At 43.3% G+C, this 18,359-nt stretch overlaps 1 protein-coding gene and 1 long non-coding RNA gene across 2 annotated transcripts in view; one reads left to right on the forward strand and one right to left on the reverse strand.

Annotated features, from left to right (window-relative positions):
- The window catches only part of LOC138923819 (uncharacterized), an 80,434-nt gene extending 76,892 nt beyond the window's left edge, over positions 1-3,542 (reverse strand). The window contains exon 1 of the long non-coding RNA XR_011437966.1: positions 3,356-3,542. This is a non-coding gene — a long non-coding RNA (uncharacterized lncRNA). The remainder of the gene's footprint in view (positions 1-3,355) is intronic.
- Positions 2,474-18,359, forward strand: part of CAV1 (caveolin 1) — a 33,747-nt gene continuing 17,861 nt past the window's right edge. Inside the window, 2 exon segments of the mRNA NM_001114143.1 lie at positions 2,474-2,770; positions 4,190-4,354. Coding sequence (NP_001107615.1) covers positions 2,741-2,770; positions 4,190-4,354 — 195 coding nt within the window. The 5' untranslated portion in view covers positions 2,474-2,740.

Here is an 18,359-nt window from a genome sequence, read left to right on the forward strand (position 1 = left end):
CTTCCTAGTGCTGCGAAATGTTGGAAAGATGTCTGCTTCTTAAAACCTTGATATCATTATAAGTGGTCAAACCTTAGGCTCCTAATCCTAGAGTGGGAATTAGACAGAGCCAGATGAGAATGTGAAGAGGACCTAGGGTGTTGGGGACAGGAAGCAGAGGCTGTGCCAGGGGTAAGGGGACTAGAGAAGAAGAAGAAGAGAGAAAACACAAGGCAACCAGCTTCACAATCTCACCATGAACAGGCCCTCACTAGACTACTTAAGAAGGTCATGTCCCATGAGTTGTTAACAGGTGATTTGGTTATTTATTAACTTTAAAATGTTTCAATATCCCACAAAACTCCTTAAGAATGAATTATTTTCATGTATTTAGATTTCAGTTTCCTCATCTCTAAAACGGCTGGTTGGATGATGTGTGTCCCTTTTAGCTCCATAATTTTTGTTATATACAATGCACGAGCTGACCTTTAAGGCTGCCACTTAAAAAAAAAATAGAGGGAAAATGAGTCGCCATTTACTCATTTTTTAGAAAACGATGTGGAGAAAGTAATTAACTTGCCTCCAAGCCTAAACTTATCTGTGTGGATATCAAAGTTATCTGTGTTTTTTTCACATCATCTGTTCAATTCAAATCTAGTACCTATGCTAAGAACGTTCTTCTTCATCTTTTCTTTATTTCTGGTAAAATCAGAACCAATTCTCCAATTCAGCTATTACAGCCAGAATAAGATCTGTGTCTCTTTGGTGCCAGTTTCTTGTTGAGGTAGGCTAATGAAGAGCTGTGGCTTTCCCTTTCATTAGGAATTCATTTCGGCATTGACAACGCTTCAGTGATCACTATGATTCTGTGTGCTGCTGTTGATTTGGCTTCACGGACTTCCCCAGTGAGGCGGCCTTCCCTCTTTTGAGTGCTAGTTAAGCATTCACTCACAGGAGCCCCCCCAGAAAATCCATTCCTTGCTGGAATGCAGGACATGCTCGCTCCCTGTTCCTGTTGACTTTTTTTCACAGTCAAGATTACTCATCGGCAGCTGAAGACTGAATAACAATAGATGGGAAACGGTTTCCACATTTTTCCATACAACAGAACCCCAAGTGCTTTGCAGCCAACATTTATGAAGGAAGAGTTAGATGAACAGTGACGTTTCAGCAATCTGTAGGGGCAGACTGGGCACTTCACAACACATTGAACCTGACACCACCCTTTAATAGCATATCATGTTTGCTAACACAATTTGTTCAAAGAATTAAGAAATGAAATTTGGCAGAATAAAATTAAGAAAATCCAACTTTTGGAAGCTCTTTAGTATTCTAATAACGACTAGCCAGCATAATTAAAGTCATGCCAGCAACACTTGTGACATTTTCTTTGCCATATAGTGAAACTGATCTTTTTTTCAAAAATTGCATTTCATTTTTGCTATCAACAGCCTAATAGTTCTTTTATATTGTCATGTTTTCTCTCCAACTAGATAATCCACTCCAAAGGTTTCATCCTCTATTTCACTTCCTCCTCCTTTTGTGTCCCAATAAACAGACTGCCAGTATATTTAATGTAAATTGTGCCCCTTCAGGTATATTCTCAGCTTTTTTATTTCAAGTCACAGTTTGACTTTTGATTGCATATGGATCGTTAGGTAAAATGCCCTTTCCATCTTTGTATAGCGAATTTCTTGACTGATTATAACTCAAATGTCAAATGACAGCTTACTATTTTATTAATCTTCTGCTGCTTTATGATAAAGAAAGAAACCCCCAATTCAGGAACAGATAAAATATTTTAATTGTTAACAATTTTTTTTTCAATTCTAATCGTTAGTAGAAAAGTCAAGCCTCCTCTAATTCACAGCCAAGCAAATTTTTTAAAAAATAAATCCTCTCTGCTAAACTTGAAGCTCCAATTAAATATTTCTACAATTGTAAATATCTTATGTATTTTGTAAATATGGCATAACCTGTTGGCGTGAATTTCCTTTGTTCCAGAAAAAATCAGTAAAGTTTAACATTTTCATTTCTTATTTCCAAGCATTTGGGAGACATTTCAGAAGCGGCTGTGAAACGTTAAATTCTGTATGCTTGCTTCTCCAAGTTTCCATCCGCACAGACTGTCACCAAAAAGCACACAACCCAGAGCACCCAAACAAATTCCTTCTTTGTGTTTAGATGTGAAATACACCTAAAGGTTCCGGGCCATTTTTCATCCCTTTCTCTGTGAAACAGGGAGATAGTTGTGTCTTAGGCAGCAATGGAACGTGGGCGATGAGAAGAAACGGCTTAGAACAGGGCAGAATTCTTTCTGAAGCTCCGGTGCCCATACTGGGCATCCCTGCAGGCGCGTCGGCTCTCTCCACTCCCCACCCCTGCTAGGATGATGCACTGCGAAAACATTCGCTCTCCCCAGGACTCCTTTCGGTGGTTCATAGCTGGGAAAATGTTGCCCCAGGTTTAAAAATCCGCCTAAGCAGCCCAGCGCGAGCGAAACGCTTTCTCACTGCTCTTTGCTCCCCGCCCTCTGCTGCCAGAACCTTGGGGATGTGCCTAGACTCGGCGCAGCGCACGTCCTGGCCAACCGCGAGCAGAACAAACCCTTGGCCTTCGGCCAGGAGGCTCCCTCCCAGCCACCGCCCCCCGCCAGCGCCTTTTTTTTTCCCCCATACAATACAAGATCTTCCTTCCTCAGTTCCCTTAAATCACGGCCCAGGGAAATCTCCTCAAAGCCTTCATCCAGCCACGGGCCAGCATGTCTGGGGGCAAATACGTGGACTCCGAGGTAGGCGTGGGTGGGTGCGCGCCGGGCCCCGGGGTGCGCACGGAGTGCCTCCTTCTGCTATCTCCCACTCCAAATATTCCGACTGCTTTCCTTGCCCCAGCCCTCTCTCGACCCCGGAGCACTCCTCTCGCGCTGGCACTGCTGAGGAATGGGCCTGGGCGGGGAGGTGAAGAGGAGGCAGGAATGTTTTATGTTTTCCTATTGGGACGGGGGCCAAGGGAGCCCCTAAGCTAGAGGAACACGGAAAAGGGGGTCGTCGGGGTCCTCAAGTTGGGTCTGCCGGACCTAGGACGCGTTTCTGGATAGGTCCGGTGTCCTGGCTTATTGCGGGACCCCCACGGTCCGGCTCCTGCCAGCTAGGAGGCGAGGAGCTGGAGCGCGGGGTGGGAGATCATTCACCCGCAATCTTAGGGACAGTCCCCGCGACTCCCCGCCAGGCGCCTGGACTCCCCGGGGCGGCGGCGCGCATTGTGTTTGGACTTTCCAAAGCTCTTGGGCCACCTCAAGAACTCTTCCTGCATCTCGGCGCCTAGCAAGGGTGTTTGGAGAGGGGTGGACCTCTCCTTCCCCCAACTACCACCATACCTTCTAACCACTCTCGCACGCTCGGGCTCCGCCTGGGTGTGGAGACTTCATTTTCCCAAACGCAGCCGCGGTTCAGCCGCCCGCTGACAGCCTGGGAGTGACCTGAGGGTGGGTCGGGGGAGTTATACAGGTGAGATATCGTTCTAAGGAGTTTAGGGGGCCTGACACATGGCTCTGCCCAGAGATGGGGGCGTTCGGGACTGTGACCACCACAGGGCTGGGGGAAGCAGTGGAGGGACAAACAGGGCAGAGGGACTGTGCGGGACGCGAGCAGGTGCGAGAGAGACTACGCCAAGAAGCAACGAAAATGAGGGCACTCCATGAGTCGGGGAGTTCAGGCTGAATCTTAAGGATGAACCTGGAAGGGATTATGGAGAGAGGGGGAGTAGAGGCTGGGACGAGAAAATGAAGCAGGTGAAGCACTCGGGGCGAGGGCGGCGTGGCGGAGAGAGCGGCTGGAGAGAAGTCAGAGATCGGGTCCCCTCCCCTGCCGAGGTCTCCGCGGGGTACCGCGCGCAGGGCGAGCGCAGGGCGGGGGCCGGGGCGGACCGCGCCGCGGGGTTTGCCCTGACCCCTGGCGGCGGGCGGGGGAGGCAGGAGCTCCCTGCCTGGTACCGAGGGGTGTGGTGTCCTCTCCTCGATCCTCTTAAAAAGCTTGCTGCGCCAGGGAGTTTACTGCGCGCGGAGCCACCGCTGCCGAAGCGGTTAGTTCGATTTTGAGCCTCGAGGTTTGCTCCGCCGCCTGGCTGACTTCTGATCGCTTGTTTTTCTTTTCGAAATTTTCTTCCCACCACCCGTGCTACCCTCCCCCTCCTGGTCGTCCGCTCTCCGCAGGGACATCTCTATACGGTTCCCATCCGGGAACAGGGCAACATCTACAAGCCCAACAACAAGGCCATGGCAGACGAGATGAACGAGAAGCAAGTGTACGACGCGCACACCAAGGAGATCGACCTGGTCAACCGCGACCCCAAGCATCTCAACGACGATGTGGTCAAGGTAAGGTGAGGCGACCAGCGAGGAAAGGATGCCCCTTGAGGGGCCGCTGTCAGGGCCGGTACAGTTCTCCTCTGGCAAGCAGCCTGTGCAGGCTTCTCTACCTTTGCCACACACACACTGTTTTCTGGCCTTGATGTGTGGGAGCTCCCGCGGTCGTCTGAAATGTCACATCTCCCCTCCCCCCTCCTGCTGGTTAGTTCAGCTGGAATTTAGCAAACGAGTTTTGTAGGCGTTTCTATAACTGCACTTTTCTCCTAGCAAGTGAACCCCCTGATCTCAGCAACAGACAGACCCGCACGCCTTGGCAGAGTAAGACGGTTGCCCTGCAGGTCACCCTCTCTCCATCCCCAGGTTGAAAGTCTAGCGAAGGGTGGTGCCCCATTGCACATAGAGTTAAAGCAGCAAGACCATTTTGTAAGGTCTTGTGCTAAGGGTGAGAGCCGGTATACAGAGTGGGCAGGTTCCTCCAGCTAAAATTAAGATAACCTGACGGGATTTTTTTTTTTAATGATAAAGTGAGTGGAAACCCTTCCGAGTAAAGACAAAGAATATAATATATTATATATAATATGCATATGAAGGATATTTTAACTGGAAAAACACGAGCAAATTTACACAACCAAAACTAATGTGCGCCTCACTTTCTCCCACAGACATCTCTAGTTAGGCGTGCAATGCTGCTTCTTTAGTAACTACCTGGGTCAGCCTTCCCTGAGCTAACGGGACGTTTGGGTTGGAGTTCCTTTTTATACTTTCAAGATGCATTGGGTGAGATTAAAAATAGCTTAATTGAACGGGTTGTTGGCCAAATTTAGATGTGTCTCCATGGTCGGGTTTTGATTATCATTATGTTATTCAACTTTGACCCTTTTAGCAAATCTTGTCACAAGAATTTATTGTCTGAATCCATCTTGATTGGGAAATCATGGGCCTAAGGCATCCTTGGCAAAAGGTCTTGTTTGAGGGGCTAGGAGGGCCAAGGAAAGTCCTGGCCTCAAAGATGAGAGAATGAAGACCCAGTTCTATACAACCCCGCAGCAGCCAATGGGGTGGATGAGCGATTTCCACCCACCCAGCCTCCTATCCATGGATGGGAGGAGCTATAGTTCAGAGACTGTTCACATTTATGAATAATATATTTCAAAAGGGGGAACAATTTAATCTGTAATTGGAAGGAAAACATAACTGTCAGAATTGACTCTCTTGGCTTGCTGGTGGAGGAAAAAGGAAAATTGGAGCATTAGCAGGTTTTTCTCCTAGCCAGATTATGGAATATTTCAAAGCAGCAGCAATAACAAAATAGTTTACAAACTTGAAATTAGAATTGCTAAAAACTCTTTACTAAAAACATTACCTTAAAGGGGGAAAGGGCATTTTTGCTTTTTTCCCTTCTCATGTAGCTTTGGACAAGAAGGAGAGGTGCCAGGAAAAGAGGCAGATTTCAGAAAGAGCTGGCTCCATTGGAGCCTCCCTCTTGTTCCACTGCAGTGAGACTGGGATTCCTGGAGCAAGTGAACCTCCCGGGATGAGTCAGAGGAGCCAGTAGTGTGGATGTGGGTCTCCACACATAGCATGACTAAGTTGAGAAAGAAAGGCCCCACTGGGAAAACCAACTTCAACACAGATGGAAAAAAGGCATAACAGGCTTAGAGGAAATAGTAGTTTACAGACTAGCATTTCAAAGAGCAAGTGTGGCGATCTTCATATTAAAGAAATTAAAAGGAAGAGTTGGAGCAAGCTCCTGCTGGCCTAGAGAAAGTAAACCCCGCCCTCTTGCTCATAGAACTGGGAGCAAAACAAGACAGTCAGACCGAAAAATCCACTTGGAGAAGAATTTGGTAGGCCCACTTACTCAGACGCCCTGCTTAGAGAGGACTTCAGAGAATGTCCTGCAGAGAGAGCTCTAAAGATTGTCATCTGCCATTAGGGCCGGGAATAGGGGCCTACACGCCATGGAGATTCCTATTTTATAATATTTTTTCTTTGAGTCCAAGCACGAAGGTAATGATAGAAACAGGGAGGATCCTCTGAATGTTACCATGATAGTAAGTAAGAAATTTCCCTAAATTTTACTTTTGACAACATAGACTTTTTAAAATAATAAAGACACCCAAAGTTTCACGGTCTTGCATGGTAGCTTAAAACGTCCCGTGATAATAAAGAAACGGTGGTCCACTGAATTACTATTAAAAGTACCAAATCAAGTCAAGAAAGGTCAGCTCTAAAGGCAAGCAGCTCTATAAAAGATGCCAATTCTGTCCAATTCTCTAGTCACCAGCCACTGGTGGCTATTTCAGTTTAAATTTCAATTAATTTACATTAAATACAATTTGAAATTGAGTTCCTCAGTCACACTAGCCACATTTCGAGTTCTCAACACGTGAAGCTGGTGGCTACCATATTGGACAGCACAGATCTAGAACATTTCCATCACCACAGAAATTGCTATTGGGCAGTGTCAGACTAGAGTGTTCCCTGCATGGTAAAAAGGTCTCCATGCCAAGTTTAGAAAAATAACTGGATGGAGAAGAAATGAGACTCTGATGTACAGTGTGAGGAGCAGCATGGTCTATCCACACAGTATCCTTTTAGTCCAGCAAAACAGCTATTAGGGAAAGAAAGAAAACTCAGACGCTGAGTGTGCCATGAATTTCTGTTTCAAGAAGGTGGAGTATTATCACCTATTCCACTGGTGATAATGGCGTAAATTAGACTCTGCAATTTAGTTCTGATAAAATTGGTTTCTTATCTTACTGAAGGTTTGGTGCCCCATATTATGAGATATATGCAAAGACATTTATCTAAAAAAAAGAGTAGGTTAAGAATGCTTTTTCAAATTTCCTCTGATTAAAATAGTCACAATGTGAGACCTTCTGTTCTCCCTCTGAGATTTCTATGTCTTCTTCTTTTGTTCACATTTCATTCATGAGTTTATTACGTACTTATCTGGATTTTCTAGATAAAGAAAATGGCTTCAAATCTATGATTCTGATGTCATATTAGCCATCAATCAATTTATTTATTAAACTCTTATCATATGCCAGACTAGACACTATGCTGCGTGTTACAAAGGGTGATTCCCAAAATAAGTCCTAGTGATCACAAAGATTAGAGTTAGTGAGACAAGATGCACACAGAAAGTTTAAAAAAATACACACACACACACACAATATCACAACAGTAAGTCACTGCCAAATGGTAACTAAGGGGTCCTTTTTTGCCTTGACTGCCAGGGAACATGTAACTAGATTTTGTTTCATTGACGCATGTTACTTATTCTCACGCACATATGGTTTTGAATTTTCACTTTCTTTTTCAACTGGGATGCTATTTATGAGGTTTCTATTGTAAGCTTTCTCGTCATTATTTTGGAAATAGACAAAATACATGCTATAATAAATCAAAAGTAAGTAGTATTGAATATTGTGTTCTAAAAAGGTTTTTAAAAAGTGAGTCGTATTAATTATTTGGATCTTGGTAATCATTCTGCAACGTAGATAAATATCAAATCATCATGATGTACACTTTAAATATTTACAGTTATGTTTGTCAATTATTCGTAAATAAAGTTTTTAAAAAAGTGAATGGTATTGATATTAAGTGTTAGGGAGCCCCTACTATGCATGGGGCAATAGAGTGAGAGAAGGAGGATGCATTATAGATAGTTCAATGGAGAAGGGCATGAAGGAGGTGCAAGCTAAGTTGGATCATAAAGGACAGATGGGATGCAAATAGCTGAGAAAAGCATGGGAAGGCATTCTAAATGAGCAAGGCATGGAGATGGGGATGTCTCACACAGGGCCTGAGCCTGGAAGTTTCGGTAGCCCATTTTGCTTGGAATTAGAGTTCATGCGGCAGAGTTGGTAGGTCGTAAAGATGAAAAGACTGATCATGGCCAGACGGCAGAGTCCTGAAGCCGGTACTCATGATAAGTTGGGACTTTATCATCAGCAGTGAGAAGTCAGGAAGACTTCAAGCATGAGGATGACATGACGAAGGCGGGCTTTTCAGAAGAGGACTGGTTAAGGTACAGGATGTAACAAAAGGTATCCAGTCTGGATGAGCAGAGAATAGTTATGATGTAATTGCATGGTGGTCCAGACATGAAATAAGAAGGACAGAATGTAGTGGCAGTGGGGATAAACCATATAAACACAAAATGACAGAATTTTAGAATTGGAAGGGAACATATGGTTTCAAGGCTAACCTCCATTTCCTCTTTTTTAATATTAGGAGAGATTTAAGGGCTAAATAAGTTTAAAATTTATCCATGTTTTCACATGGTTACTCCCCAAAACATATATTTTGAAATGTATCATCAGGGACGAATAGACAAGATTATGTGATTTCATGGAGTATTTTCACCAGGGGAGGAATGAGTTGAGATGATTCTGAAGTTAGCTCTGAGACAAATCAGGACATTTGAGAGGAGATCTTTGTTGGAAAATAAAATATGATTTGCAACTTTCTTTTCTAAAACTTGACTGTAATGATCCTTAAATATACACAGACAGAAAATTTTCTTTAGTAGTCAAGAAAAGTTATACGCTTGGTAATGAGATCAATTTTGGTTTCAAAATAACAGCCTAACGCCTCTGTGATCCCTTTCAATTAGAAATCATTCTAGAGCGATTGGTGATTAATATCAATACAATGGTAATTTTCAATTTGAAGTTTATCTGATATAATCAAAACAAGATTTAAAAGATCAGATTTCTCAGAGCACTCAGCGCCATGTTAATATTGTCTTCTGTTGGAATTGGTATCAGTTTTGCTTGTTTGTTTAGGAGATAGCTTCACAAGATGGTGATTAATATTCTGCCACACATGAGATCATGCATGGAACTCAGAAGCCCCAGCTTGCAAAAGAGCATTAGGGTCATCTTTGGTGCGAAATTATTCTCACATCAATGAGCAAAGAACAATACTTTAATGGGGGATATTATTCATTCTTAAGCATCTAAAACACTTTCAAGTTCAGCCAACAATGATGTACATGTTAAAGGCTTATTAAAAGAAAGTCTTTTTTTCTCCTCCATCTCCTAATTGTGGTCAAAAAACATTGAAGAATTAGTTTAACTTTGGTTCTAACTAAGTAAAATCTGATATTATGTATTCAAATTTAAGACAAGATACCCAAATATCCTCAAATTATGCAAAAGTTCGTGATGTGGGTTATTCTTCCAATTAACAGCGGTGTTGGCTATATTTTAAAGGCTCTTAAAGTAAGAACAGCTGCAATAGTAAGCAGCATCTGGAAAGTCCAGCAATTTCAAAAACCACCTGCTTATGCATCCTGCCCACTTAAGTCCATAAAATAACAGACACTTTCATATTCCAAATGAAACTGGTTTTTAGTTTGCCCTACTTTTCAACATAGGTTCTCTATGATGAAACGCCCAGAGAGCGCTGGTCCCTAGGAGAATGGGACTGTGTGCACTGACCTGTGGAGTTCTGGACACTTTCATGATCCTCCTGGCTGAGTTTGCAGTGGGGAAAGGGCAAGGCTGCTGTTTTCATGCAAAGATGGTTTATGCCAAGAAACACAAACTCTTTCTTCTTCCGCGCTCTGAGCCTTGTACATATATTATCTTCATTACTATATACTAGGTCCTGGAGGAAAAGATTTGCATACTATATTTCTTTTAAAAGAAGTTCCTAAAAAAGAAGCCCTCAGCCCCTAGAAATATGCCTAACACATAGGTGCTCAGAGGCACCCTGATGGAGTGGAAAGAGTATTGTGCCAAGATAAGAAAAGATATTTTTGCAACTTTTGTAACTTTCTTCTCTAAGACTTGAATGTAATGATTCGTAAATATGCAGACACAAAATTCTTTTTTTTTTTTTTGAGGAAGATTAGCCCTGAGCTAACATCTGCCGCCGATCCTCCTCTTTTTTGCTGAGGAAGACTGGCCCTGAGCTAACATCTGTGCCCATCTTCCTCTACTTTATATGTGGGACACCTGCCACAGCATGGCTTGACAAGCAGTGCATAGGTCCACATCCAGGATCCAGACTGGCGAACAGGCCACCGAAGCAGAACGTGTGAATTTACCCACTGCGCCACTGGGCCAACCCCGCAAAATTCTTTAACAGTCAAGAAAAGGCATACACATAGTAAGCATATCAGTTTAGGTTTCAACATAAGGGCCTAATGCTTTTGTGATCTCTTTCAACTAGAAAGTGTCTAGACTCAGTAGTGTTGGACAGGACACCAAGGAATGAGAAGTGAAGGATGTCAGGGCAACAGATTTCTCTTCCTCGGTAGGTCCCTGAGTGTGGGGCTTACTAAGAGGGAGCAAACTTGTTTGGCTAATAAAAGCTAAAAACACCAGCCCTAGAAATATTTTTGGCAAGCTATTTTATGTTTCTATGCTTCAACTTCTCTAATTATAAAGAAAAGAATGAGCTTCTTTCTCATATAATAGCATCCCCCCCCAAATCTTTCAATAAATGATTATTATACATCTAATATCATGTGCTGGGGGCTACAATATGGAACAAGATAGATATGACGCTGCCCGTCCAGGGTTTATGGCTATCTCCTTGCCTCTCTTCATGTAGTTTCCTTTGAAAATTGTTGCTGAAATTCCTTTACCAAATGCTACTGTCTGTTAAAACCTTATAACCTGTAGGCCGTAGTTCAAAAAATGCCACATCTCTAATGCCTTGAATTGTTCTTGAGCCAGTAAACGAGGCTTGGGCAAAATAAGGAACACATATTTTTTAAATAATTTGCCCCTGTTTTGGTCCTATAAAAACTTGCAATGAAATTATGGGAACTACTTCAGTTCTTCTCTAATATTCTCTCTTCCCATATTGGTGCTCAATTTCTAATCTTCCTATTGAAAATGTGAAATTTTCACCCTTTTTTTAAATCTCATAGCCCTTTACAAACCCAAGAGGTCTCTCAAATTCAGCTAGGCATCATAATCACCAGAAGAATTTTTTAAAATACAAATGCCTGGGCCCACTACAGATCTATTAAATTAGAATATTTGGGATGGGGCCTAAGGATCTGTATTTTTCAAAACTCCCTAGATGACTATTGTGAAGTCAGGTATCAAAGTGATTGTACCCAAGGGTGACTTTAGATATACACTCTGGACGGTTCCACCCTAAGAGAAGAGTGGTGTCACCCTGTAGTTGTAAATGTTCTTCCTGCCAGAAGACAACTTGAGGGTTGGGCCAGTTTAAAACCTGCCAGGGAGTTTTGAAACACCACAGAGGGTTCCCAAATCAACGTTGCTCAATGGTCCTCCATCCCTTGAGGCTACTCGGGCTTACAGCCAACTATAAGCTTAGAGCCTCAGGGTGACCTAGGAATGGGGTGACCATATGTTCCAGGGTGTCCCATACAGACCAGTTAATACTGGTTAGCCCTGAGTCACTACTAATAGTGCCCCTTTCATGTTCAGAAGTGATGCAGTTTGGAAGAAAAATTATAGGTCACAAATGGATTGGCAAGGACCTGTCACTGATTCTTGTACTGGGAATACACTGGAAGTCCCTATGCAAACTGTTCTTTAGCAGATTGGGCAAAATTTCCACATACCGAGCATGCTTTTCTTTCCTTTCTGCTCTCCGGTATCACCTCTCTCCTACCTTCATCGCAGCCATCAAGCTGCACTATAATTTGGGAGAGGAGCTTTTACATGCCAATCTACTCTACCCTCAGACCTTAGTTTCTTTGCCTGCAACAGAGGGTTAATGAAACTGACATCCTTCCATCACATATTCTGTCAACTACTCAATCAAAGATTAAAATGTTTAAAATAGTTTTAAGTATGTTTCAGTTAGTCCGGGAAACATAAAATGGCATACCTTCATATGAACCATTGTTTCAGGTAGAGGAAGTGTTTTTAATTTTGTCTTAAAGGAAATCTGCATGATCCATGTACTGTGCAACTACCGAGGGAATTAATTGGCAGAACAGACTTACACAGAATACATATTTCCTGCCTCTCAGGGGAGCTATGCTGATGTTTCAGATACAAAGTACATCTTGTTTTCTTTATTGAACTTGAGAAGATATCTCTTGTTGGTCATTATTTCATCACAGGGGAAATAAGTATTCCTAAAGACACAACTGAGTTCCCGTTAGCCATTGTTGACCGTTTAGGTAATTAAGAGCCAGGCATTTTTAATTTTGAGGAGGCTTAAATAAGTTTGGATGGTGTATGTATGTGCTTAGTATGCTATCTCACAGCAATTTAAAAGTGAAATTTTAAAAAGGTGCATTCAATCTGTAAACCTTTCCTGAGCCCAGCAAACATTGTAATACAAATGGACATTGATAGATTCTATGTAAAAAGGTAAATTGGGTCTACAGATTGCATTGGGTCATCTCAAATATGTTGCACGTATCAAACACAATTACTTTTTCTTATCTACAATGAATAACTGGAAAAGATGCTGGTTTCTGGACCCAAATAGTGAGGAAGTAGGAGATTGGGAGGAAAAGCAGCAAAGATAAAGAAATAACCATAAAGTCACTTCTCCCTGTCCTGCCAGTCACTCTGTGCTCAATAGGCTTTACTCGTGCCAATTCTCGGACCCCCACATCCGTTGCTTTGCACAATGCTGCATTGTCTGATGACATGATCAGGCTCAGGCACTGACTAAGTATTAACCCACTGCTCCTGCCCCAGGAGCTTTAGAGTTTAGCAGGGAAGCACACATGTAAACAAATCTGAGTGAGGTCTTGTAACTAAGGGACAGGCCAGTTGGGCACAAAGCGGAAAGTTCTCAGCAGTCTCCAAAGCCGAGCATGTGTTCACCAGGCACTCGAGGCAGGGAAGGGTTCCCAGCAGAGGGAGCAGCAGGAGCAAAGGCCCAGAGACCTGAGGGCACTTGGCGCTTTCTGAGCACCAGCGGCAGGTCACTGTGGCCAAAGCAAGGGACACAGGAGCCAGATCAGCAGGGCCTTCTGTGCCCAGCCAAGGCGCTTTGTTGACCACAGTGACCTGCAGAAGCATTTTTAGGCAAGGAAGTGACCTGATGAGATGTGGTCTTTACTAATAGGAAGGGCTAACTTTGGTGCAATGGGGCAAACCAGGGGGTACCAGATGTGTAGGTGGGAGTGAAACAGGAGGTGGGATGCTTCTTCCAGCGCTGGGTACAGGCTAGCTTCGTGGTAAAGATTACCTTACTTCTCCAATGACCCTTCGAGGTAGGTGCTATTGTCATTATCACAGTCATATTCATTTTACAGATAAGGAAACGCAGGCTTAGCCATTTACTCAGGATTACATAGTTAGAAAGTGTAGAGTCAGAGTCTGAACCCAGACAGGTGAGACCCCAGGACCCAGCTTCATAACCACTGCACTCCAGTGCCTCTCCGTAATAGGTGGTGATCCAAGCAGACCGTGGTGTCACCTTAGTGCAGAAAGAGATGACTGTGTTCTCACAGGAGGTGGGCAGCGTTTGCCAGGGGATTCCAGATGTGGTCTGTGTTGGGAGTGACAGGCCTGCAGTTCTAAGGTCAGACTCTAGATCCTGGCAGGTGGACTGGGGAAGGGGAGGGGAGGACCGATGTAAAGACTAAGGTAAAACCCCAGATCTCAAGAAATGTGTGTGCTGGGTGAGTTTCCAACCAGGGGCGGAGGGTCAAGTCCCAGAGACCAGAGTGGGGTACAAAGTAGGGGTGTGGTCTCGGGGATTAGGAGTAGAACACGCACTCCGAGCCAGACAAGCTGCAATGCTGGCTTGTGTTGAATGCCCTGAGTCTGTGAAGCACCCAGATTGCCCAGGCCAGCCACCGCACCTGGGGTGCTGCCGATCCTGCCGGGTGTGTGGGGAGAGGTGGACGTGAGAGAAGGAAGCAGGTGCTGACAGGCACTTTGCATTTAACAGGTTCATTTAAGGTTCTCAATTTGCCTGTTCGACTCCTTCAGATATTCATGCCATTGCAGCAATATGTTGTAAAAACAGGAAACAACCGAGAAAAACCTTAGTTTTATGATAGTGAGAGAAATGCCCATTTAATCCTGAAAGTAGTTTCTCTGAGACTTCCTCCCTACAAATTACGTATTTGTTCTCAAAAACAAATGCCAGAAGTAGGGGACAGACTTAATCGTGCATTTTACAAGGCACCGTTAACCTCTCAGAACAATTAAAATGTTCCGTCAATCATGGCTCACTGTTCGCCTTTTCTATATTATTAACAGTAATAATATATAGCAGGAAATGGACGTACCAAAATATGGCAAGGGAATGGAGTTGCAATCATTGGATTTCATCATCAATTATTTTGGTTAGGTTGATAGAGCTTTCCTCCTTGCTTGATCCTGAGCGTCAGGCTTTTTAGTAGGGAGAGAAATTGTTTTTCTAAAAGTTAATACCCACCAGTTCCCCAAACTATTTTGGGTAAGCCCCTCTATTACGCTAGTTATAAAGGTAGGAAAGAGAGTCATTCTCAGATAAGGTGCTCCCAAGAAAGGCCACTCAACAAACACCTACCCTGCACCAGGCACGGAGCACAGCATGAGCCCTGCCTACCTGACAGAACTGCGGCCATCACCCAGGCTCACCCAGACACCCGAGCCTCTGCCAGCCTTCCCTGACCGCCCTTGTCAGAACTGGTCCTCTCTTCTCTTGGCTCCCACCACATTTGGTTTCATTTCTATTTAACACATATTGAAGCCCTCTAAGGATTCTGCTTCTCTGTCCCCATGCCTCTCTCTCTCCTTCTCCTCCCACTTCGTGCATGAGTCCTTCAGGGCAGAACAGTGGCCCCAGGACTGTGGCTGCCCAGTGCCCATCTCAAGGCCCCACCCTGAATCTGCCATCAGAAAATGGATGCCAATTTAAATCCGCCAAAAAGAATCTGAAATCTATTTTTTAAGTGTATAATGTCTTCTGTGCATGAAAAACAGGAGAATTATATTATTGTCTTCCTTTGCCCCTTTTCTCTATAACAGCCACATTTAAAACCTCGTAAGGAAAACATATCCAAATAATTAATAAAGAAATCCAAAAACATCCACTCTATTTACTAAGGTAAAGAGAAATATGTTCTAATATGTGTATATATTTATTATTATGAATGCTTTTTTAGTCTCCAGTTTGAGGAGGACGCAAATACGTCTCTGCTGAGCCTTCCAGTAAGGAGGCTGTGGCACCTGGATGATCTCCGGGGGCCTGGAGGATAAAGCTAATCTCCTAAGTGCCTGGCAGACAGGGCAGGCAAATTCCCAGAATGCCGAGCTGCCATCACTGCTGCTTGGCATTGCCCCCTAGGGCCAGAAGCATGAAGGCTGAGAGTGGATCTCATGCCACATGAGAACTCGCCTGCCAAGAAAGGGGTAGAGGGACTCCCTGTGGAACCCCCTATATACCCCTGGACAACTGCAAACATCAGAGGAATGACTAGGTCAGGCAGCAGCCCTGAAGAAAAATCCAAAACCTTCCACACCTGAAGGAGACAACCGGTTTGAGAAACTCAAGCCTCTTCCTTCTCTGTGGCTTTACTACGTCTAGATGTTAAGTACACAGGGCTCTGAAATGTTACTAGCTGGGAGGTGACCATTAATCCACTATTCCAGCAGCATAGAAGTTTCTTTGTACCTCAGAGGTGATCTCTCATAGATCTCAGATCTCTTGTCAGGAAAAAAAAAAAAAAGGCAAAATGCTTAAGTGTCTCTGGAAGGGATCAGACATCATTCATTTCATTCTTGATGTCTGTGCCAAGTAAAACGAACGTTAGCTTCTTCCCCAGATATGCTTCTTTCTCTGGTCTCCTGTGATAGGAGGTGGATTTACTGTAATATTATATAAAACTTGCCAATTTGGGGCAGGCCTGAGGGCGTAGCGGTTAAGTTCGCACGTTCCACTCCCTGGGCCTGGGGTTCACCAGTTAGGATCCGGGCTACAGACGTGGCACGGCTTGGCAAGCCATGCTGTGGCAGGTGTCCCACATATAAAGTGGAGGAAGATGGGCACGGGTGTTAGCTCAGGACCAGTCTTCCTCAGCAAAAAGAGGAGGATTGGTGGCAGATGTTAGCTCAGGGCTAATCTTCCTCAAAAAAAAAAAAAAAAAAAAAAGACTTGCCAACTTGACCCTAAATAGTTCTCTGTCAACAAGCTAAGTAGAGGAAATCAGGATCATTATTCAATTAAAAATAGGTAGGACTAGAAGGTAGTCATCAAAAAGAGATGATGATGTGTAAATGAATTTTAGATGTGACTCATATCTAATGTACAACAAAGGCCACAGTCCTAGCACATGTAATATTTTGTCAATGACTAGAACGAACAAGTTAAGAGGACTGTCATTATGACACCATTATGACACTCATTATGACACCAGTTATGATGCCCTTGTTAACATCTATGATAAAAATAATATCAAGGTCATTTTGACAAATTACAAGTAGCCCATAAAAATAAGATAAAAACCAATACAAAGTGAGATAATGTTAAACAACTAGAAATAAAACATATAGATATTAAGTGGGAAACAAATACATAAACATACGAAAAATAAGAAAATACCAGAAAAGGATTGTCATTTCTGTGGAAAACCCCTTGTAATAATTCCACAACCCCCAGGGGACCAAGATCTCCAAGGTAAGACTCGCTATTGTAAACACACCCTTAAATGAATCCACCGCACTCCACATCCCTTGGGCAATAGGGGACCCAAACTAAGTCTATCAATTATTCCTGAATATTAAGCATGTCAATAATTTAATGATACTTTAAAGGAAGCACAATGAGTAGAATCAAAAGGACAATGCAATGCAAAGAAATGTCATAATAAAGATTCGCTACTTTACTTTCTTTTGGTCAGACTTCTTAATAAGGGGTTCCTGTTTGATCTTATAAAGGAGGTAGAGATGCTGGAGAGATCCTGGGGAAGAGCGAAAGGAAGGAGATAAGCGGCGAAGAGAAACCCCCAGGTATAGCTGGGGAGGGATTGTTTTGTCTGGACGATTTTTTAGAAGAGTTAGAGGGGAACATGGGATGACGACTGCCTTTGGTTATTGCCAGGTCATTGGGAGACTAAGGAGAAAAACACTGCTCAGACACAATCACCATTCAGGACAAGGAGAAAGGAGGAAGGGGTATACACCCAGTTTAAAAAAAACAAACAAACAAGTTTTAGGTTACATGGGAGAAGAACTCCCAAGTAATAAGAGTGGTTAATCCCAGGAATGTGTCACAAGAGGTGGTTTTGTAATAGTTGGGTTAAATTCCTTACTTGTCTATGTAACTCCTCCAATCCTTCCATCTCCACAATTACAATTTGGTGTGTAACAACCTTGACACCCAGCCTCATAATTAAGCACAGGCATGTGTATGAATGCTTCCCTCTATTCTAGCAGGATACCTGGTTTGGAGGCAAATAGGAGTTGATGTGGCATTATTTTAAACAGTGGTTGAGAATGCAAGTGGTAAACATCAGAAAGTAGAACACTGCAAAATGCATGCATTGTATGTACCAAAAGGTCAGTATGAAACATTATCTTTATGGCAAGCCTGCCTATCCACTCCCTCCTACACATTGCATATTCACACAATTTTGAAGCTTGTATAAACCCCTATTGTGTATGTGATTTAAACTCATGAGAGAGCGTGACTTCTGCAAAGGATAGCTGTTTTGTGACTTTAGACCAGTGATTCTTTACCCCGGCTACAAATCCTCTGAGGAGTGTTTAAAAATACTGTTGTGTACACCCCATCCATAGAAATTCTGATTGAACTGGTCTATGATAGGGCCCAGGCCTATGAATTTTTTTTTCAAAGCTCCCCAGGTGATGCTAATGTACAGCCAGAATTGAGTCTGGTTTAGACTTTCAGAATTTCTTAATAATAAAACTATGTACCCTGATAAAACTTTCAGGACCATAAGGGCCACAGCGGGGGAAATGATTACTTCTGTAGGTCCTCATTTTGGGGATTCCTTAGCATTTTTATTGGAATATTACATTTGTCACTTAAATTCCTATTACAAAAATACTTTCTGGAGCTCTGCATAGGAACTGCGTAAGAGAGACTTTAT

Source organism: Equus caballus, chromosome 4 (assembly GCF_041296265.1).
Source record: "Equus caballus isolate H_3958 breed thoroughbred chromosome 4, TB-T2T, whole genome shotgun sequence".
In the NCBI taxonomy this organism is placed as follows: domain Eukaryota; kingdom Metazoa; phylum Chordata; class Mammalia; order Perissodactyla; family Equidae; genus Equus; species Equus caballus.